Source organism: Aethalodelphis obliquidens, unplaced genomic scaffold (genome assembly GCF_003676395.1).
Source record: "Aethalodelphis obliquidens isolate GAN/ISIS:26980383/991018 unplaced genomic scaffold, ASM367639v1 scaffold2, whole genome shotgun sequence".
In the NCBI taxonomy this organism is placed as follows: Eukaryota; Metazoa; Chordata; class Mammalia; order Artiodactyla; family Delphinidae; genus Aethalodelphis; species Aethalodelphis obliquidens.
Genome location: NW_020837946.1, coordinates 19,127,117 through 19,149,502, shown reverse-complemented (window position 1 = coordinate 19,149,502; position 22,386 = coordinate 19,127,117). Strand labels below are relative to the sequence as shown.

The window sequence follows — 22,386 nt, the reverse complement described above, 5'->3', positions numbered from 1 at the left end:
GCAGATTTCTTTCCCTCCCTGTGCTGGGCTAGGGCTAGAGCTGGAGCCAGAAGGAGCTCAGCCCTAGCTCCAGTTTGCCCAAATTTGTAGAGGTCACCTCACCTGTCTTTACAATGCCTTCCAACCCACTGACCTTAACAACTTCTAGAACTCATTGGGAAGGCAGCATGGTGTGGAGGGGGGGTGGTTAATGATGTGGAAACCCCACTGGTCTTGGGATACCTTGGGTCCTAGTCCTGCCTCTGCCAACCATTGCTGTATAATCTTGGTCAAATCACTCCTTCAGCCTCTGTGGCCTCTTCTTATCCTTCAGGGCATGGCTGACATGTCGCCAGCTCAGGGAGGCCCTCCCATCTAAACTGGCCCTCTCTGTCCTCCATATCGTTGCCCCCTCTGTTCGATTTCTTTATAGCACCACAATTTGTAATCACACACGGGTAGCAATGTATGTGTACATATACACGTATATGTAAGTATAGATAAATACATATATAATTATATTTGTTTGCTTATTTGGTTTGTTTCTCTGCTGGATTCTAGATTGTAGGCTCCAGGAATGAAGAGACTGTGTGTCTTTGATCCTTGCATTCTCAGAGGCTGGCACAGTGCCTGGCACAAAGGAGAACACAGAAAAGTAATTTAGTGAATGAATAAATGAATGAATGGCAGCTGACCCATGTGATCTCCCAGGTTCCTTCCAGCTGAAAAAGTTTATGAGGCTACGGTTTCCCGCCAAGAGGCCCATTCCAGGGCCTCTCTCAGAGTTCCCTTTTGGGGGAAGGTGGGAGGGTGTGGGGCCGAGCCCCGGACTCCAGCGATTTTATACCGGGATTAGCGCAGATCAGATGCCGGCTCCGGCCACGCCTCCCGACCGGCCAGCCGGGGGCGGGGCCAGGCCACCTTCAGCCGGGTGACATTCCAGGAGTGCACCAGGCCAGGGACGGCGAGTGGGCGGGTGCGAACGCGAGCCAATGAAGGGGCGGGGCCAGAACGCCCCCAGTCCCCCAGCTTGCGCGTGCAGGGGGCGTGGCCCAACCCCTCAGGTTCTCCAAGTGGGGGCCTGGGCCGAGCCGTCGCGTAGCAACGCCCCGCCCCGCCCCCTGGGCGGCCTCGGGCGCCTGCCCCCAGCATGGCCTGGCAAGGCTGGCCTTCGTCGTGGCTGTGGGTCGCCAGCTGCGGGCTGCTGCTCCTGGTCCTTGTCCTGCTCGCGAGCCCCAGCAGCTGCCGAGCGCGGCGGACCCTCCGTAGCCTGTTCATGGCGCGTAGCAAGCGGCTGCTCTTCCGAATCGGGTTCGTGCCGGGCTCCGGCGGGATGCGGGGCTCGGGAAAGCGGTCGCGCTGGAAAGGGGGACTGAAGAGGGGTGCCGGGGGAGGGTTTAGGGGTTCTGACGGGGCTAGGGCTAGGGGATCCAGGGCCAGAGAAGAGCGATCGGAGAGGCAGGCTGGAGAAGCCACTGATCTGGGGGGACTGAAGAAGAGAAGTTGGGGGTGGAAAATTGGGTTGGGCTGGGGAAAGCAGTTTGCGGCGGGGGTGGGGTGGGGAACAGGCCAGGGTAGCCAGAGAAAGGGGGCGTTGAGAGGACATCTGGAGAAAAGAGCCAGATGAGGGGCTGGAGACAAGGGAGCTGGAAAAGAGAGCAGGTGCAGGAGCCCGGGCTCCCGCCACCCCCGCAAGCTCCTCCAGAGGGCAGGTGCTGGTGAAGGAATGTCTCAGACCTTCTAAGTCTCATGTGAAACCGTTAACTCCTTCCATGTGTCCCTGTCCCTCTCCCCATTGCTCAACTCCCTACCATTCAATGTAAGCTCTTCTGTCCCAAGAGAGAGTCCCAACTCTGTAGGTCGGTCTGTCCCTTTCCTTCAGTCCCCTCCCCCACCAATCCTGGCCCCTGTCATAAGCCTCAGGCTGTGAAATCCGACCGTAATCACTCAGCTTGACTTCTCGCTGGTTCACTGACCTCCAGTGACTTTTTCCTTTCTGACCACCCTCCACCCCCACCCCAGTCCTCATTCTTCCCTTCCACCTACTTCTACTCCTTCCTGGGCCAAGCAAGGGTGGCGACCAGCCCTGTTCTGCCACAGAAACACTAAGAGGCAGGGAAGGAGCCACAAGAGGAAGGCTTCCTAGGGTCTCTATCCCCTTCCCATTACCAGCAGGGCCAGGGGGCAGGACCTCAGGCCCCAGTTGAAGCACGGTGATGTTGGGCCTGGGAACTATGGGAGCCCTGGCCCCAGGCCAGGCTCGGGGGAGGACCTAAGCGGGGAATTTCCTGAGTTTCAGAGAAGACATTGTACAATTCACCCCTCCTCCCCTGACCACCCCAGATATCCCAGAAGCTTCACCCCTAGGACTGTGCTCACACTCACTCTAAGACAAAGAGATATAAGGGCCCGGGGTGGGGGGGAACTGGAAAAACATAGGGTGGGGGGGAATCTTGCACGTGTGCCTTTTGGGGCATTCGCATCTCTAATAGCCCAAACAGTGGTCACATTCTCAATGATGCTCCAACTAAGTCACCACTGCTCTGCATTAAAATAATGAGATTTACAAATATTCAAATATCTGCATATTTAGGATTTAAAAGAATATTTCTCCTTACAAAATTTATGGAAATTTTGTTGCTGTATTTGGGGAGGGATTTTTAAATCTACTTCCAGCTTTCAAAATTGGTAACATTGAAATCACACAAATGGCCTGAGGAAGTGAAAACTAAGTTTCCACAAGAGACTGGAATCAGAAGTCCTGAGATCAAAATTCCCAAGGTCGCCACCTCAGGATCCTGAGGGTTTGGCTAGTCCTAGAACTTGGAGTGTGGGAGTTTCCAAGTCCTCAAACTTGGAATTCTCAGAGAGCTTCTTTGGAATTCAGTATTCCGTGGGCTTTCCTGTGGCTGGATTTCAAGGTTGCCTTGGAATCAACTCCCCAAATTTGCAGAGCAGAAGGGCGTGCCTGGAATCAGAATCCCAGATCCTGCCCTTCCAGGGTCTGGGAAACAATCAGTCCAGTCCCTTGGGGGAGAAGCCGCTGGCTGCTGGGAGGGACAGGGGGTGTTAGCAGGAAACGGTCTGAGGGAAATGGGCAGGTGTCAATGCTGTGAGGGTGCCTCCAGGAAGGATGGAGAGGGAGGGGGACAGGATGGGGCAGGACATGATGGGAGGGGCAGAGCACATGGGCACACTCCATCCTAGATGTGTGGCTGAGAGGACCACAAGTAGAGGATTCTGTTGGAGGCTGGAAAGTGGACGATGGAGATAGGAAGCAATGGCTGGGAGAGGAGTCGTTGTTGTTATCATTAATAACAATACTCACTGGTGTTTGACAGTGTTATTAAGGGTTTTCCTCAAACATAACCACCATTGTCTTGGGATGGGGATAACGGGGCACAATGGAGGGTTGATTTGGGCTAACCTGAGGTAGACACACACATTTGGGACTCTGCGGGGCCTGGGAGGCAGCGTGTAGTAGTTAAGCACAGAGCACGTGGGGACTGACAATCTGCTTTAGAATCCTGGCTTTTGTTCCTTAGTAGCCACGTGACCTTGGACTAATAACTCAGCCTCTCTGTGCCTCAGTTGTTTGCATCTGTAAACGGGCCTGGTGATAGTGCCTATCTCACAGGGCTCCTGTGAGGATCAAATGAAATGCTACAGAGGGCCTGGCTTGTAGTAAGTGCTCAGGAAATGTTAGCAATTGCTCATTCTATAGCATGGGGGATGGGTGGGAGGGAGGATACATGGCGCTGGGCCATGGCTCCTTCTGAAGCTTCCTTTTTTTTTTTTTTTTTAAATAGGCACCCAGATAGCTTTAATTGGGGAGGCTTGTCAACTTCTTTTTTATTTTTTTTGGCCGCACCATGCGGCATCTTAGTTACTTGACCAGGGATCTAACCGGTGCCCCCTGCAGTGGAGGCACGGAGTCTTTTTTTTTCTTTTATAAATGTATTTACTATTTATTTTTGGCTGCGTTGGGTCTTCGTTGCTGTGCACGGGCTTTCTCTAGTTGCGGAGAGCTGGGGGCTACTCTTTGTTGTGGTGCACGGGCCTCTCATTGCAGTGGCTTCTCTTGTTGCGGAGCATGGGCTCCAGGGTGTGCGGGCTTCAGTAGTTGTGGCACACAGGCTCGGTAGTTGTGGCGCACGGGCTTAATTACTCCGCGGCATGTGGGATCTTCCCGGACCAGGGCTTGAACCCGTGTGTCCTGCATTGGCTGGCGGATTCTTAACCACTGCGCCGCCAGGGAAGCCCAGGGCACGGCGTCTTAACCACTGGACCGCCAGGGAAGCCCCTCACTTTTTTTTTTTTTTTTGGAACTTCCTTACATGCTTCTACTCCTGTCTTCCAAGCCTATCCTGCCCACATACCCATCAGGAAATCCCACCACCCTTCATTCATTCAGTGACCCCCCTAACTGCCCTGGGTTGAGATTGTGGGATCACTGATATGAGCGGAGTCTGGTCGCCGTTCTCAAGGAGTCGGGGAGAGGAGCATGTGAACAGGCACCCTAACTGGCAGGAGGCAGGGTGTGACAGTTTCCCCCAGGAGGAACAGAGTGTGCTTGAGGAGGCTGGGATCCGGAGTGTGTGCTCCCCTATGTGTGCCTCCTGCTTCATGCCTCAGTTTCCCTTTTGCCCCTTTGCCTTCTCAGTGGTAGTTGAGGAGGTTTGAGTAGAGAAAGGGCCCCTGAGCAGAGCCTGTCTGCAGGGGGTGGGGCGGGGAGGGGGGTGAATGGGGAATTAGGCTGGGAATGCCTTGAGAATGTCTGAGAAAGTGGAAAGCACTCGGCCTCTGTGGATGGACAGTCCTAGCTGACAAAACCTTCCCACCCTCCCTGACCAAGTGCTCTCTTCACTCCTAAGCATAGATGATCTTTCTTGAACCTCCTGACCCAAGTGAAACCAGCTGTCTCAGGACAAACCTTGCTTGCTCCACTTCTGAAAGAGGAAAGCCCTTCTCTGGGGCCAGTGAAGACCACTGGCTTGATTTCAAAGGGTGGCAAAGGTCCTGAGCTGAGGACTCTTGAGTGAATGACCTACCTGCTCGTGGCCCGAAGAAAGGCCACATAGAGGCAGTGGTCTGGGCCATCCGCAGCACAGCCTGCAGGAGGGGAGCAGGGAGGGTCCTTCTCCTTTCTGCAGGCCTTGGGACCTTGGAGAGCTGCAGTGTCACCATCTACAGCGGCCCCTCGGCTGGATGGCTCCCAGTGCCCCCTTCCCCAGGCCACGTTGCCTACAGAGTGGAGTCCACACCCCTCACCCAAAGGGGCTCTCCCACATCCCCTCCGGACCCATCTCCCCCAATCCCATCTTCCCCAGGCTCTGTGTTCTTGCTGTACTTCTGTCTGGGGCCTGCCAGGCCTTCCTCCCTACGTCAAATTTTGTTGCATCAAAGTTCATCTTCAAAATATATCCAAAATCGAGCACTTAACCCACCTCCACTGCTACAACCCTGGGCCAGCCTGTGGTCGCCTCTCACCTCATCTCCTAAATTGACAGCTCCCTTCAGCCTTTGTACCCCCAGCGCACTCTCAGCATAGCAACCAGGATGAAACTGTTAAGACTGAAGTCAGAAATGTGTCACTTCTCTGCTTAGATCCCTCCAGAATGGCTCAAAGGCCCTGAGCAGCCGCTGATCCCCAACCTCACTTGTTTTTGGTATGCTGTTCACCTTGCTCGTTGGGCTTCGGCCATACAGGCCACTTTGTTGCTCCTCAAACACTCTGAGACAGTCTGACCTCCAAGACCTCTCGCTGTCCTGTCTCACTAGAACTTTCTTCCCCCAGATGGCCACATGGCTGTGCCTCTCTTCCTTCAGGTCTCTGCTCAAATGTCGCCTTATTCGAGAGGCCTTCCCTGACCACCCTGTGTAAAAATAGCAAGGCCCCCACGCCTGCGCTCTGTTACTCTACGCTGCTAGGTTATTCTCCGTAGTACATATCACCGCATGACATCCTGTATATTGACTTGCCTATTGTTTATTGGTTTTCTTTCCCAGGCTGAATATGAGCCACATGAAAGAAGAAACTTCTTTCACTGCTGTATCCCAGCTTCCAGAACAGTGCCCGGCACAGAGCTGGTGCTTGTTAAAGGGCTTTTTTTTAACATCTTTATTGGAGTAGAATTGTTTTACAATGGTGTGTTAGTTGCTGCTTTACGACAAAGTGAATCAGCTATACATATACATATATCCCCATGTTAAAGGGCTTTTAAATGAATAAATAGCTTGGCCCAAGTCCCATCTCCTCTACGAAGCCTGCCCAGCCTCCCCAGTCAAAATTCATCTCCGCCTCCAGTGACCCCCGGCGCTGTCTTCCCTCCTAGAGCCTTCACTGCATATTCTTGCTAATTCTTGCATCAGGTGTTCAGAGGTGTGATTTCCCCACTGGACTCCCACAGGCCTAGCCCAGGGAGCAGGACTGAATCAAGAGGGCCTGGGATTAGGGTGAGGGAGGGAGCGGGGGCATGGGGAGGGGGCATCAAAAAGAACAGACTGAACCAAACAAACCCCAGGGGCCTTATCTGGGCAGGTGGCCTGGGATTTCAGGCAAGGAGACAGAAATAGTCCAGGCGTCCTGCCCAGGACCAAGATTCGGCAAAGAGGCCGCCAGCAATGCCTGTGTCTCTGGTTCTCCCCAAGAGCCCTCAGCAGCCACTCTCCCTACCCCCTGGGAAAGACGGTGACCCGGGATGGGTATGGAGACAATAGACACAGGCCCCGTGGTCTCCCGCTCAGGCCTGTGTCTTGACCTGACGCAGGCACTGCCCCTCTCCTGGTCATGGGGAAATGGTCCCCCTACCCCCCAAGGCCTGCTGGCAGCTTCCGGAAACTCTCCTTCTTGAGGGCCTTTTTAGCTATCTCCTTATCTTCAGTTTCCTCAGTTCTGAGAAAGCACAGAGCAGCTAGTGGCTCGACTTGTTCCTGAGGGGCCTCAGAGCAGGCTGTGCTCCAGTAGGACTCTGTGTCCTGGTGGCTGTCCAGGTCCCTCAGCCCTCAGACAGGCATTTCCGGTTTGGTTTCATAAAGACTGCCTGTCACTGGTCAGATGCAAAGCCTGGGAAAACCTGGGTCCCGGGGGTGCAGGAGAGGAGAAGCCAAAAGCACCCCCCGACCAGAGAAGCCTCTCAGCCTGGGCTTGCTGTCCAGCTGGTAGAATCTGGGGCCAGGGCCTAGCTGGGACAGACAGCCCCCAGGCCTCTCTCAGAGCTGCCCAGGATGGCAAGACTGCTCAAAGGAGGAGGGGGAGAAGAAGGGCTTCATTGTGTGTTCTCCACAGCCAGCCAAAAGAAGGGGGTGGGGAGGGGCTGTGTCTCACTGCCCCAGCTGTCCCTGGTGGCCTCCCATGGGCTGGAGGTTCAGGCTCAGATACCAAAGACGCCACACTCTGGTTCAGCGAGGCAAGGAGTGAAAGGTATGCCTATGGCCCTCTGTGTCCTGCAGCCCCGACCCGACCCGTGGGGAGGGCCCTCAGGCACCTTCCAGGCTGCCCCAGGCCTGCTGCCGCCACCCCAGCCCCGCCCTGCAGAGTGGTTTTTCTGTCTCCCAGTGGGTCCCAGAGGACCAATTAGGAAACTTTCTTTTCTTTTTGGTGAGGCCACAGTGGGTAGTTCCGCACCCCAGAACTGCTGAATCAGAATCCAGGAGGGGCGGGGTGGGGGGCAGAGCCGGGGTAAGCAAAAGAGGAAAATGTCAGAATCTTTTTGTTTCACCAGCACTTCGAGATTGTTCTGATGCATTCGGGCACATTCTGACCCTGCTTGGGGACCCCGTGGCAGGGAGTTAGAATTCCACATCAGGCCCTGGGGAGGTCAATGTCATCTTGTAAGTGACGTGAACTTCCTGGACTCAGCTGCTCATTCAGAGAAAAGGAGCACTTGGGGGTTTTTGTTTGTTTGTTTTAATTTAATTTAAATTTTTTATTTTTGGCTGCGTTGAGTCTTCGTTGCTATGTGCAGACTTTCTCTATTTGCGGCGGGCAGGGGCTTCTCTTCGTTGCGGTGCATGGGCTTCTCATTGCGGTGGCTTATCTTGTTGCGGAGCACAGGCTCTAGGCACATGGGCTTCAGTAGGTGTGGCACGCGGGCTCAGTAGTTGTGGCGCACGGGCTTCAGTTGTTGTGGCGCACGGGCTTAGTTGCTCCGTTCCATGTGGGATCTTCCCGGACCAGGGCTCGAACCCTTGTCCCCTGCATTGGCAGGCAGATTCTTAACCACTGCACCACCAGGGAAGCCCGAGCACTTGGTTTTACAGAGAGAGAAACTGAGGCTTGGCGAGTGAGTTCCTGCTTCTTGCCTCGGGCAACAGAAGAAAGGAAGCTGTGGGGCCGCCTTACAGGAGGCAGAGAAGGCCAGGTTCTTCCCAGGGACTCATTCACTTCCACATTGTCCCATCTTTTTTTTTTTTTTTTTTTTGCGGTACGAGGTCCTCTCACTGTTGTGGCCTCTCACTGTTGTGGCCTCTCCCGTTGCGGAGCACAGGCTCAGCGGCCATGCGCTCACGGACCCAGCCGCTCCGCGGCATGTGGGATCTTCCCGGACCGGGGCACGAACCCGTGTCCCCTGCATCGGCAGGTGGACTCTCAACCACTGCGCCACCAGGGAAGCCCCCACACTGTCCCATCTTTTTTCCTAAATTCTCTTCTCCATCTGGCTCGTGATGCTCCCCACGGAGCCATCCACCCAGTCATAAGTCCAGGGTAGAGAATGGCAGAGCCTAGATTGAAAGGGGTCTTCTCCTGAGAGTTATGGGGGTCTCTGACCCTCTGTAGTCCTCGGGGAAACTGCTGCATATGTAAGGAGTTGGTCTGGGGAGAGAAGTCACAGCATTCAAAGGGGTCTGTGTCTCAAAGAGACTAAAACTAGTGCTCCAGGAGGTCCCAGAGGCCAGATCCTGGGCTGTGTGTCTGGAACACTGTAACCACCCTGACAGATCAGTTTTCCCAGCAAAGGCCCTCAGAGGAGCTGGGTCTGCCCCCGAATAGTTCAGGCCCACTCATCTCATCCTACCCTCTTATTTGGGGTTTGCAATGGTTAAGAGTGTGGACTCCGGGGTCAGGCTGCCTCAGGTGAATCTCTGCCGCTCTGTGATCTTCAGCAAATCCCTTCCCCCCCTCTCTGGGCTCCATTGTCCTTGTCTGTAAAATGGAGGAAATAATGATACTTGCCTCAGGGTTGCTTGGAGGATGACAGGAAATAATTGATGGGAGGCACTTAGCTCACAGGTGGGGTCTAGGAAAGCTGTGGGTAAAGTCATTATTATTAAAGATGAGGCCAGTGGGCTCTGGAGAGATGCTCTAACCTGTATGGGCAGAGCCGGGACTATGGACCCATCTTCAGACCCCCTTTCCTCTGTCCTGCCGCATCTCTTCGACTTTAGAAGTTGGGATTGTGTGCCCCAGTGACACTGCCCCATCCATGCCCTTGGGTCTAGGTGAGCTGCATGGCAGAGCACGCTGCTCTGCCATGTGGGTGCATCTGGGAGAGGGGAGGGACTTGGAAGCAGGCGGGTGAGGAGGGGAGGGGAGAACAGGGGCAGAGGTAGCTGTAACTTGGGCCCTGGATGCTCCCACCGGCCCTCACAGGATCCACTGGCCTGGCACGGGGCCAGTCAGGTGGGATCACAGTGTTGACAATCCTTTTTCTGTGCCCGTCACTTTATTTTTTTAAAATAAATTTATTTATTTATTTATTTTGGCTGCACTGAGTCTTCATTGCTGCGTGCGGGCTTTCTCTAGTTGCGGCGAGCGGGGGCTACTCTTGTTGTGGTGCGCGGGCTTCTCATTGCAGTGGCTTTTCTTGTTGCGGAGCACGGGCTCTAGGCACACGGGCTCAGTAGTTGTGGATCACAGGCTCTAGAGCACAGGCTCAGTAGTTGTGGTGCACGGGCTTAGTTGCTCCGCAGCATGTGGAATCTTCCCAGACCAAGGCTCGAACCCGTGTCCCCTGCATTGGCAGGCAGATTCTTAACCACTGTGCCACCAGGGAAGTCCTGTGCCCGTCACTTTAATACCTGCACGCCTGGCCCTGCCCTGCCTTTCCTGGTCACTAAGCCAGCATTTTGTGGGTCCCAGTTCTGTGCTGGGCTAGTGCTGGGGGCAGCCATAGGGGTGCAGAGGAGCCACGAGGAGAAGGCTGGTGACTGCCTGCCCCCTGCACGGCGCTGATTAGGGCTCCGGGTAGAAGTTGACAAGGCCCAGCCACTGCAGGGCTCGCCTGCCCCTGGAGGCGCGGGGAGAGGCTGAGTGCCCCCGATGGAGCAGGGGAAGATCGCTTTCTGCTGGGACAATCGGGAGCCGGCTTTGAATCCAGCCCTGAAGGATGCTTAGGGTTCTAGTAAGTAGAAAGGCTGAGAACTCCCCGGGAGCCAGGCAGGACTGTACTTCTGAAATTTTAATGAGTTGTTTCAGGCATTCAGAAGAAGATAGATAGTATAACAATCCCCCCACCTCCCAGCTTAAGAAAGAAAATATTACAGATGCTGTGAAGCCCGTGCCCACCTCCCCACCCACCTTCTCCCTGCCCCTGAGGAAGCCCTGCTAATGTGCGTGTCGACTATCCCCTCAGCTGCCTTTATTCTTTTACTATTGATACATATGTCTCTGTCCCTAAACAACACCAATGATGGTCTTGCGTGCTTTGGCATTTTAGATAAGTACCGTCAGGTTACCTGTTTTCTCTGTGGCATGTCTGCTTGAGCTCTGTGCGGGCTGAGGGCTGGTGCTCTAGATCATTCGCTTTCCTGGATGTATGGTTTTCCACGGTCTGAACAGGTCACCACTTATTTATCCACTGTGCCTTTGACAGACATTTAGGCGGGTCTGATTGTTCACTCTTGGGACAGGGGCCGTCCGGGAGGAGGGGCCAGAGACTTGCCTCCTCCCAGCCCACAGAGGGCTTGCCTGGGGGTTGGACACCCTCCCATCAGCAATGCGGAGCCACTGAAGGCTTTTGCGCAGGAGTAGGATGCAGTCAAAGGAGGTGCTTTAGGAACTTAAACGTTTGCCAGAAGTTTGCAGTTTGCTTCAGAGGCAGAGAGCTGGATGAAGCAGCCTTTCGGAAGGGCCTCACTGAGAGCTTCTAGGGCCTGTTCCCAGGGTTGAGCCCATGCGGGGCGGGGGGGTGGGGGTGGAAAGCGAAATTGAGAGGAATCCTGTCTGGGTCACCTACACTGGGGAAAGGGTTAAAGGGGTGCTCAAGTTGTGTAACTACGAGGATGACAGGGCCTTTCCTAGAAAGAGAGGCAGCAGGAGGAAGAGCTGACAAGCGTGGTTATGGACCCTGGTGATTGTGACACGGCCGAACGGCTGATGCAGGAGGAGACGGAGCTCAGGGACTCGAGAGACTCGTGAGAAATTCATTGTCAGGGAAAGACCAGGCCTGGAGAGAGTGGCCCAGGGCCACTAGGTCCTCAGGCCCCTCCCCCCACTCTGCACCGATCCGGACCTCAGGCCCACAAGGGCCACCCCGGCCAGCACAGTTCTCGGGTCTGGCAACCATCCCCACCTTTCTCCACCTCCAACATCGCCTCTAGGCCGGACCCTTGTCATCTCCCCCACTGAGTGACTCGGTTCCCCTGCCACCTTCCACTCTGCTCCCTTTCACTGTACCTTCTGACAGCAACTGAGCGAGCTCTTCAAAAAGAAAGTCAGGGCTTCCCTGGTGGCGCAGTGGTTGAGAGTCCACCTGCCGATGCAGGGGACACGGGTTCGCGCCCGGGTCCGCGAAGATCCCACATGCCGCGGAGCGGCTGGGCCCGTGAGCCATGGCCACTGAGCCTGCGCGTCCGGAGCCCGTGCTCCGCAACGGGAGACGCCACAACAGTGAGAAGCCCGCGTACCGCAAAAAAAAAAAGGGAAGTCAGAACACATGCTTCCCCACTTTAAAACCCACCAGCAGTTTTCCACCTCCTCTCCGTGGCCTGGCGCCTGCACACCTTGCTGACCCCTTCTCTGGCTAGAGACTTCGAGATCTCCTGGCAACTCCTAGAACGTGCCCTACTCGTGCCTGCCCCAGGGCGCTGGTGCTACGCCCCCCCAGACAGTCTGCACTGCTGTCTCCCTCATCTGTCTGTTCCCTGCTCAAGCGTCGCCCTCAGAGAAGGGGCCTTCCCCGACCACCCTGTCTACAGTAAGACCATCTTCCTTTCCCGCGACAGTTAACGGCTTGCATGTCAAGTGTTTTGATTTCCGGTTTGGTGTCTGTTGGCTGCTCCTCTATGTTGGCAGGGTGCCATCTGTCTTGTTCTCTGCCGTCCGCACCCTGTCCAGCATGTGCAGTAAGTATCTGCTGGAGAAAGTCAGTGAAAGAGCAGGGCCTTGTTTACTGCAGCTTCCTAGTGCCCAGTCCCTGCGCTTGTTCATCTTCACTGGAGCACAAAGCACATATAATAAGTATCCAACAAGGGAAGACAGGGAACATTTACCAGTCGCTCCCAGATGTGGACGGCCATGTTCTAGCAGCTATGAGGGGTGCCCGGCTGAATGTGGGAAGGAAACACCTTCCATCTGCCAGGCCCTGGAGAATGTTAACATTTGTCATCTTGTTGTATATCAATGAATCTTCACACAGATGAGAAGCCTGATCTGTGAGACCATTGACTTGCCCAAGTTCTCAGACCAAGGATGGGCCAAGCCGTGACTGGAACCCAGACCTTTCTGTTGCCAGAGCCCCTGCACTTTCCATAAGCCTAAGTAGGAAGAAATGAAGTCAGGAACAGGACTCCGGGCATGGATGCAGGGTGGTGTCCGGGCACAGAGGAAAGGGTGATTTTATTTTCTTATTTATTATTTAAAAATTTTTCATTTTGAAATCATTTCAGAGTTGCAAAGTTCGTACAAAGAATTCCCATGTACCCCTCACCCAGATCCCCTGAACGTTAACATCTTTCATAGCCATGGTACAGTTATCAAAACCAAGAAATCAACGTCCATACAAACTAGTAACCACTCTCTAGACTTTACTGAAATTTTGCACACTGTCCCCCTAACATTCTTTTTCTGGTCTGGAGTCCAATCCAGGGTATTTAGGTTGTTCCAACCCATCCCCTCTGGCTGGGCGTCTCTGCTGTGCCAAGTCTTTGTTAGTTCGGCAGCACAGCAGGGAGAAAGAAGAGAATCAGCAGCTCCCACTAGCTCTCATCCCCCCTCCGGGTGTTTGGTACCTCTCACTTGCCTGTTCTTGGTGTCCCTTCCCCAGATTCTCACACGGCCTTTCCCTCACTTCTTGGAAATGTCACCTCCTCAAAGAGGCCTTCCGTGACTGACTACCAGTTCTCCTCAAAGAGGCCTTCCGTGACTGACTACCAGTTCTAGAATAGCAGCTCCTGTCCTCATTCTCTGTCCTTTTGCCTTGTTTATTTCGTCATCTTCACTTGACAGTATGTTTATTGTCCTGTCTGTCCCACTAGAATATAAGCTTCAAGAAGGCAGGGACTCTGCCTTACTCACTGTGTGCCCAGAGCAGGCTAATAGCAAGGCCTCACTAAATATTGTGGAATGAGTGAAAGTAGGAAGTGGCTGAAATGGGTTTAAAAATAAAAACAGGGTCTATGAAAAAAACAGACATAAAGACACATAAAGGATGGCAAGGGGCTTCCCCGGTGGCACAGTGGTTAAGAATCCGCCTGCCAATGCGGGGACACAGGTTTGAACCCTGGTCTGGGAAGATCCCACATGCCACGGAGCAACTAAGCCCGTGCGCCACAACTACTGAGCCTGTGCGTCACAACTACTAAAGCCCGCGCACCTAGAGCCCGTGCTCCGCAACAAGAGAAGCCACCGCGATGAGAAGCCCGTGCACCGCAACGAAGAGTAGCCCCCGCTCACCGCAAGTAAAAGAAAGCCCACGTGCAGCAACGAGGCCCCAACGCAGCCAAAACTAAATAAATTAATTAATTTTTTTTAAAAAAGGATGACAAAACCCCTCCACAGCGCGTCTAGATTCCCAATGGATACAAGGGCATGGGCACACAGAGCCGGGACAGCCATGATTCACCTTCAGCTAAATTGTTTCGACCAAACTGTCATGGAAACATGCTTGGTTTCGATCAAATTGTTTGCAGACAGATCAGCTTGCTCTTCCCAAAGGGGCCTGAAGAGCGCCTGCCCCTGCTGCCTCCCCGACACAGACACAGCAAGCCTCTGTAGGGATTTAGGGCCCTTTGTCCACATCCCCACCTCAACTTTTCTGTCTCAGGCTTAATCAGCCAGAACCACCCCCCACCCCTTTTCTGACTGCCTTGCCGTGTAACCCTGAGCACTGACCGACCCCACCCACACCCCAGCCTCAGTAGCCTTCCCGAGAGCAGGGGGCCTGAGACCACTCCTGCTCATGCTCTGCAGGGCCCAGTGTAAAACGGGATTTTACGAAAAGGAATTTGGAGTCTGTTGCTCGAAAGGCAGGAAGGAGGTGTCACGTAAGGTACTAAAATATAAAGCCTTTCCTTTCTTTTATGATCTCTCTCTTGACTTGCCGACTTGCCGTGATGTTTTTAATTTGCTACTTAATGTCATTCTGAGCAGAGGAGTACTTAAAATCTTAATTATTAGCATGAATTATGCCATTCATTCTATATCATGCAGTGCCACTTCTAAATGCAAATATAGGAACATTTAGCTCACATGTGGGATCACCGAAGCTACATAAGTCACGTTTCTTAGCTTGTACGTGGATATGTGTTGTGTTCCGACCAGAACGGTGGAAATGTGGCCCCGAGCTAACTCAGCTGTTTGTATTTCACTTCTTGATACGTGCACGTTCTACCAGATCTGTCTGCTTTCAGCTTACTGGTGAGCGGGAAGGGCTGGAAGGAGAAGGACAGATCGGTTGCCTCTTTCCCTTTCCTTCCGTAGCATCATCGTTTGCAGTGTCAATGGTGGGATCATACAGGGCAGTAACATGATAAGGGTTCCTCGATCATTTGTGTTCCTTAGAACACCATTGCCTTCTTGATGCATTTCAAGCAAATTCTAGTTTGAACCCAAAGTGTGGCTTACGGGCCAGCCAGTGCCCACCACCCCACTCTTTACTCAGTCACAGATGTACACTCACCTGTATTCACTTTGGGCCTTGAATTTCCACACATAGAGGGTCCACCAGAATTCTGTGCTCATGGCCATCGCAAACACGGTGTGTGAGGGGCAGCAGGGACGGAGCAGACACATGTCGTGATGTTGTGTGTATCACCTCTGCTCGCATGCATGTTCCATTGTCCCATCAGACTTCACTTACAAGACACAAGTTCAAAGAGAAAATCGTTAAGAATTTCAAGATGGCAACAGCAGAGCATCATACCAAGTGCGGGGCCTTATGTGACTGCCGGGTCGCACACCTGTGAAGCCAGCCCTGCGTGCTGGCATCCTGTATTTGGGGGACTCTGTCACTCGCAAGTCCCCTCTGTTCCTCATGCCCCCTTTTCACTGTGTAGCCTGGGATGGCCTGGAATGGAGGCAGGTGGAGGGAGGGAGTGTGGTCAGCTCATCCAGCCTCACCACTGCCTGCTTCCTCCACCAAACAGCCAAACAGAACCTTCTACACTTTCCCTAAGTAAACCCTGCTGTCTGCTGCCTCTGGGCCTTGGCCTGTTGTTTCCTCTACCCCAGCTGTTCTCAGAGTTGTGGTCCCTGGGTCAGCAGCATCAGCATCAGCTGGAGCTTGTTAGAAATGCAGATTCCTGGGCGCCACCGCAGACTGGCTGAGTCTCAAATACTGGGATGGGGCCGAAGAATCTGGTCTTCAGCAAGCCCCGGGCATGACTGCGACACACCGCTGCTCTTCCTGAAATACTGTTCCCACCGCATTGCAGCTTCCTAACTCCTATACCCCTTTCACTGAATAAACCCCTCACCCTCGGTTCTCTTCTATGAATTCCTCAGCTCACATCTCGCCTGGTGAGCTTGGGGGTGTTTCTGTCTCATTCTCCATCTTGTTCTGAGTACTGAGCAGGGCAAACAGCACACGATAAGCGATGGTGGAGTTGCATTGACTCAGGGGGTGACTGAGGGAGTGGAGACATGGGACCTGGGCTTCACAGAGGGTCTGGGCTCGAGGGGCAGGGCTGAGCACAGACGTCCCGTCCTGCAGGTACAGCCTGTACACCCGCACCTGGCTCGGGTACCTCTTCTACCGCCAGCAGCTGCGCAGGGCTCGGAATCGCTACCCCAAAGGCCACTCCAGAACCCAGCCCCGCCTCTTCAATGGTGAGCTCTGGCCACGCCGGGCCAGCATCGCCCCAAGCCGTGGCCACCCTCCCAGCCTACTCCCCATCTCATACCCCCGACTGCTGGGCTGCCCGCCCCATCACCCCGCCCACAGCCCATCTTTGTTCCTCAGGAGTGAAGGTGCTTCCTATCCCCGTCCTCTCAGACAACTACAGCTACCTCATCATCGACACCCAGGCCCGGCTGGCTGTGGCTGTGGACCCTTCAGACCCTCAGGCCGTACAGGTGAGGGGAGGATGGGGTTGGGGGTACCTGGGGTCACCTTGAGGACTGGCAGCTTCTCCTTGCTAGAGAGAGGCTGACCCTGCCCTCTGCCAATGCGATGTGCCCCTCTCCATGTGCACTCACACACAGACCCTGACACACATGTGCACAAAGAGACCACCACCATGGGGAGGGGCTCAGTGTCAGGGCATGGCGGGGGGAAAGGGGGAGGGCAGCAGTGGGGGAATCAGAGCCAGAGGGCAAGTGGTGCTGACCCAGGACTGCGGGTCTAGGGAGTTTTCTTCCGCCTCTCACTCTCTGTGGCCCCCTTTCTGACCCTCGCTCTTCTCTCCTCGCCTCTGTCTGTCGTGTCTGGGTGTCTTTATCATTCCCTCTTGTTACTTATTTATCTGTGTGTGCGTGTGTCTGTGTGTCTACCCGCTCCACGAATCTCCCTCTCGCTTATGCCCAGGCTGGGGCTCAGCTGCCCCCCTTTACCCGGCCCTCTCTTCCCCACCCGCTTCTCGTTCTCTGGCTTCATCGCCTCCTTCTCCCTCATCTCTCCCTGCTCGCCTCTCCTCTCCGCTCCTCTCCACCCAGCACCCATGCCCCTGTTTCCCTCTGCATCCTGTTCCTTAGTCTCACTGCCCCCTCTCTCCTCTAGGCTTCCATTGAAAAGGAGGGCGTTAACTTGGTTGCCATTCTCTGCACCCACAAGCACTGGTAAGGGGCTGAGGTGGGAGGTCTGGGTGCAGATCCTCTTCCCTGGCTGGCCCCTGCCCCGGCTGGGCTTGCCAGGACTGGGTCCCGCGAGAACAGGCTGGGCTGAGAGTCAAGAAGTCAGTATGGGTGGACACCATCCTCATGAAGTCACTGGGGCACCAGCAGAGAGGGAGGGGGAGGGGCGGGTGTGCCGGGCATGGGCAAACCTTGTGATCTCTAACATCAAGGAGCTTATAGTCCAATAGGAGAGACAGCCCTGTATGGAAGTGTACAGCGATGACAAACAGTAACAACTGTGACAGTCGGCACAGGGTACGGGGGCGGGGGCACCAGGGAGGGTGTGATCAGATCCACTTGGAGGAATTAGAGGCTGATGACCCTGGAGGTGAGAGGCCAGAAGATCAGTTGGCATTAGTTGGTGATGAGGGGAGGGGTGGCAAGTTGTTGGGACAACATTCTGGGCAGGGGGACAGCTTGAACTAAGGCCAGAAGAGGTGTGGACAGCTTGGTTCAGTCCAGAAGCCAGGAGTCCCATGGCTCAGAGACCTGGAGACGCTTGGGGAAGAAGGAGGCAGGAGGCCCAGTACAGCTGCCCCTTAAAGACCCTGCCTGTGCCATCCTACAGGGATCACAGTGGAGGGAACCGTGACCTCAGCCGGCGGCACCAGGACTGTCGGGTGTATGGGAGCCCTCAGGACGGCATCCCCTACCTCACCCAGTAAGTCCTTGACCCAGGGATGGGATGGCCCTTGTGGGCCCTTCCCCTCACCCCCCATCCTTTAGTCACATGTTTCAGGGGTGTCAGCAGGTGGGTCTTTGCTGATGCCCTTCCTGGCCCTTAGAGAGTAGATCACAGCCCATCTGAAGACTGCCACTGCCCATCCCCCAAGTGATCCAGCCATAGTCCCCAAAAGAGAAAGCAGGAGGGCTTGGGTCTGAAGTCCTGGGCACTGGGGGTGCCTTCTCTCTCTGGTGGGGAAGCCCCCCTCCTGTACATCACCCATTCCCTTGGGCCTGGGCAGGGCGGGGGAGGGAGGATCAGCATGGCACAAGCTCTAGAGCCTTCTCTCCACTATTGCTTCGCTTCTCAGTCCCCTGTGTGATCAAGATGTGGTTAGTGTGGGACGGCTTCAGATCCAGGCTCTGGCCACCCCTGGCCACACACAAGGCCATCTGGTCTACCTGCTGGATGGGGAGCCCTATAAGGGTCCCTCCTGCCTCTTCTCAGGGGACCTGCTCTTCCTCTCTGGCTGTGGTGAGTCCCCCAAAAGGGAAGAGGGAGGAGGGGGAACAAGAGGGAGGGAGAGAGGCCAGAGCAGGGGCCCAAGGACAGCCACAGCTCCACGCAATGCATGAAAACATTGGTTTCAGTACACATGTTGCCTCGGCAGTTACTCCCACCTTTGTTACCTCGATTTTTCTTTTATATCCTCACGACTTCCCGCGGGGGATGGACAGAATGAGACGATGCCTGTAACTGAGTAGAGACCTCGAAGGGCGTTTGTTTCCACTGGGTGGAGCCTGGTTCTCTGATACAGTGACTGGCAAAACTAGTTACAAAAACTTGAGAACCCCTGAGTGAGAGGGGCCAGGGCCCTCCTGTCGGTGGGAGGATCACAGGTCCCAAGGTGCATGGAGTCCCAAAGACAGCACAGGCGAAGAAAGAAGTGCTCTACGGAAAAGAGCAACCCTCTATCAAGAGGGCTTGGAGCCGTAGAACTCAGCCTGAAGGTCCTGCAGCCCCTCTATCCACACGTCAATATGTGCAATGGAGGCCTTCAAATGGGCTCGGTTGCGGTTGAGTATTTGGGCCCAGCTCCCAGAGGGAGGGAAGGAGTAGATGCCAGGGAAGTGGGCATGGCAGGGGCACGGCTGAGGGCTGGTGGCCAGCCCCAGCTGTACAAGCTGGTCCCCACCCTTTTCATGTACCTTACCGTGCTGTGTGGTTCTTGGACCTTACACGTACCTTCTGACCCTGCCAGGACGGACCTTTGAGGGCACCGCAGAGACCATGCTGAGCTCACTGGACACCGTGCTGGGGCTGGGGGACGACACTCTGCTGTGGCCTGGTGAGGTGCCCCTCCCTCTCCTCCTAGCCCCTCACACCCCCAGAGTCCCAGCCGACTCAGCTCCTGGCCCAGAGGGGATACAGCGCCACCTCTGGAGGCTCCTGGGAGCCAACTCTAGCAGTGGGGGCAGAGCTCCCTTCTGTTTGCAGAACTGGTTCTGTAAGGCCTCTGCTTCCCTGGCAACCAGCCCACAGCCTCTTGGGAGCCCTGTAGGTCCCAGAGCGTCCCTGGGAGATGGCTGATTTTTCATAGCCAAAGCCTAGAGCAGAAAATTGCCTTTGCTTAACGAGCAAAGAGGGGCCTTAACTCCATTCTGCATGGACCATTGCCTGCATCCATCATCCACACACTGCACATCCATCATGCATACGCACGTACATGGAATATCCATCCATCCACACATATGTGCATGTGTACATTGCATACCCATAGTTTCTAAAACACATTTACTCATATCTCAGTTAATCCTCAGAACATACATGCATCCATTCATTCATTCGACAAATACTTTATTGAGCACCTAACGTGTACCAGGCCCTGTTCCAGGCCCCAGGAACACATAGTTTTCGAGTGGCGTTATTATTTTCCCCACTTGCCAAAGGAGAACATTGTGGCTCAGAGAAGCGCCGTGATTTGACTGATGTCGCACAGCTGGGCAGAGCCAGACGGGCTAGAATGCAGGTCTTCTGGCTCCAGGTCTGGTGGTTTTCCCCCCTGAACTGCTTCTGCCTCTTCACTCGTGGCTGACTTGTGCCCACATTTAGAGAAACAGCTCCATGTGGTCGGGGCTCCTCTGGAAGCATTGCCCCTCCTCCCCAGCCGTCAGGTACCCATAGGCCTGCAGGTGGGGAGGACTTTTTCTGACCGTACCACCCATCTCACTCTGCCCTGTGTCTTGGCCCCCATGCCATCCCTAGGCCACGAGTACGCGGAGGAGAACCTGGGCTTTGCAGGCGTGGTGGAGCCCGAGAACCTGGCCCGGGAGAGGAAGATGCAGTGGGTGCAGAGGCAGCGGATGGAACGCAGGAGCACGGTGCGGGGCTTGGGGTCCAGGAGGGGCCGAGGGCACTCCTGAGAGAGGGCTCATCCCTGCGGGCCCTGCAGGGCCCCCTCCAGAGCTGACATATTTGGCACAAGGGCCTTCCAGTGAGAACTTCTGGACCCTGGGATGGGGCGGTGCGGGCGTTCTTCCCTTGTTGGGTCTATTTTCCAGATTCTCCCCACCAAACCCGGGTGCCTCTCCCCCCACAGTGCCCGTCCACCCTGGGAGAGGAGCGCTCCTATAACCCATTTCTGAGGACGCACTGCCTGGTGCTGCAGGAGGCTCTGGGGCCAGACCCAGGCCCCACGGGAGACGATGGCTACTCCCGGGCCCAGCTCCTGGAGAAGCTCCGCCAGCTGAAGGACCTACACAAGAGCAAGTGACCCCACCGCAGCCCAGCCCAGCCCCCCCCCGCCCCCCCCACCATGGTGGGGAAGCCACCCACCACGGCCCACACCACACCTTCCCTCTCACTGCTTCCACCACCACCTCCGTCAGCCCGTCAAGCCGGCACCACGCCCTGACCCGGGTCGGGAGAGAGGAGGGACAAGGCAACGAGAGCCTGAGACCGAGAGGAAGGGGGCTGACGGGAGGCTTGGAGACTCCGTGGGGTGAGGCTGAGCCATGGAGGGCAGAGCTAATCGGGAACCTCCCCTCCTCCCTTCCTCTGTTCCCGTGATGGCAGTGAGGATGAAGAGGCCTCACTCTCACTGTCGCCTCTGAACTCAGGGCAGCAGGAGCCATGAACAGGTTGAGTCCATCTTCCCCCTCCTCCCATCCAGGGTAGGGAAAGAAACTCACTCCCTCAAAGTGGCCTGAGGCGTGGTGCCTTGGAAAAGTGGTCACTCAGAGGGGCACCTGGGCTCTGGTTTACTGAGAGTCTGCCCCTCCTCCCCCAGCCTCCCTGCTCCACCTCCACCCGGCCCCCATGAAGGCATTTTTCAAACAGAGCCATTTCTGAGAAAGAGGAAATGGCTGGAAGCCTGGCTGTGGACAATCTCTGCCTCGGTGACTCCCCTACTGCCTGGAAGGCGGAGGATCCTGGTTGCCAAGGAAACTTAACCTCAGGCTGAGGAGACACCAGGAGGCTGGGATTGCAGCCCCACAGTCTTGTAGGTCACACATGCTCCCTGCACAGCTGGCCTCTGCCCCTGCCCTGGGCCAACAGGGCCCCTCCTCCCCAGGGGACCAGAGAGCCATCGTCCACCAGGGCAACTCTGGTTTTCTCATTATGGCCCGTATTCTGAGGACCTCCTGCTTTATCCTCAACCCTTTCCTCTTTTAGTTAGTAAAGCCATTCATCTCGCCCTTTACAGTTGGCCAAAGACATTCCCAGGTCATTTCTCATTTGGCCCCTGGCCCCATCATGGTGGGAGCAGGGGATCTGTGCAGCAGAGAGCAGAAATCAGAAGTCCAGGAGCGGAGAGCTCTCAAATGAGTGGCAGCTTCCAGGACCCCAAGCCTGGGCCCTTCCCCTCTGTTCAGCCCTCCCTCAGTTCAGCTCCTCCTCTGGCCTTGGGTCCAGTCCCTTTGGGGCTGCAGTGAGGACTCCGATTGTCCTCAAGCGGGCGTAACTTGGGTCAGCCAGGAACCTTCTCTTCCTGGGTGGAAGCCTTCCTTCCCTCAGGCTCTGCTCTCCTCTGGGGCGCCTCTGAGATGTCTCCTGCTCTCAGTTTCTCCTCATCATCCTGCCTCTGCCTTCCTCTCCAGCCACAGCCTCTGGAGCCAACTTTAGCAATACCACCAGAATAGAGCTCCCCGCCCCTCAAAACATGCAGTTCATGCCTCTGTGCCTTCGCTCATGCTGTTTCATCAGAATGGAATGCTATTACCCTGCTCCTCCTGCCTTGTCTGCCTGGCAAACACCTATTCGTCTCTCACAATCCCCCTCAAAGGCCCCCTCCTCCAGGAAGACCACCCCTGTGTCCCTCCCCCTCCAGGCTACCTCTCCTCTTTGTAAATGCTTCTGTTGTGGCACTTATCATACTGTATTTTAGTTGTTTACATGTTTGTCTCCCCTTCTAGACTGTGAACCTTTCAGGGCATGGACTGTATCTTATGCATCTCTGTATTTCTGCGCCTAGCACGGTGCCTGGCACACAGTAGGCGCTCAATAAATGTTGAATGAATGAATGATTTAA

General features: G+C 55.2%; 1 protein-coding gene across 2 annotated transcripts; it reads left to right on the top strand.

Moving 5' to 3' along the window:
• Positions 1–1,115: 1,115 nt before the first annotated feature.
• PNKD (PNKD metallo-beta-lactamase domain containing) lies at positions 1,116–22,386 on the top strand. Of its 2 annotated transcripts, XR_003435954.1 has the most exons (10): positions 1,116–1,290; positions 16,071–16,186; positions 16,320–16,432; positions 17,076–17,134; positions 17,760–17,852; positions 18,226–18,389; positions 19,117–19,203; positions 20,121–20,236; positions 20,455–21,357; positions 21,956–22,386. XR_003435954.1 is itself a non-coding variant. In XM_027121577.1 (9 exons), exons 1-9 carry the CDS (start codon positions 1,130–1,132, stop codon positions 20,626–20,628), a joined length of 1,083 nt encoding a protein of 360 aa, XP_026977378.1. In that variant the 5' UTR covers positions 1,116–1,129; the 3' UTR covers positions 20,629–22,386. The 2 variants fall into 2 exon arrangements, 1 of the variants encoding a protein (XP_026977378.1); XM_027121577.1 differs by having other exon boundaries at positions 20,455–22,386.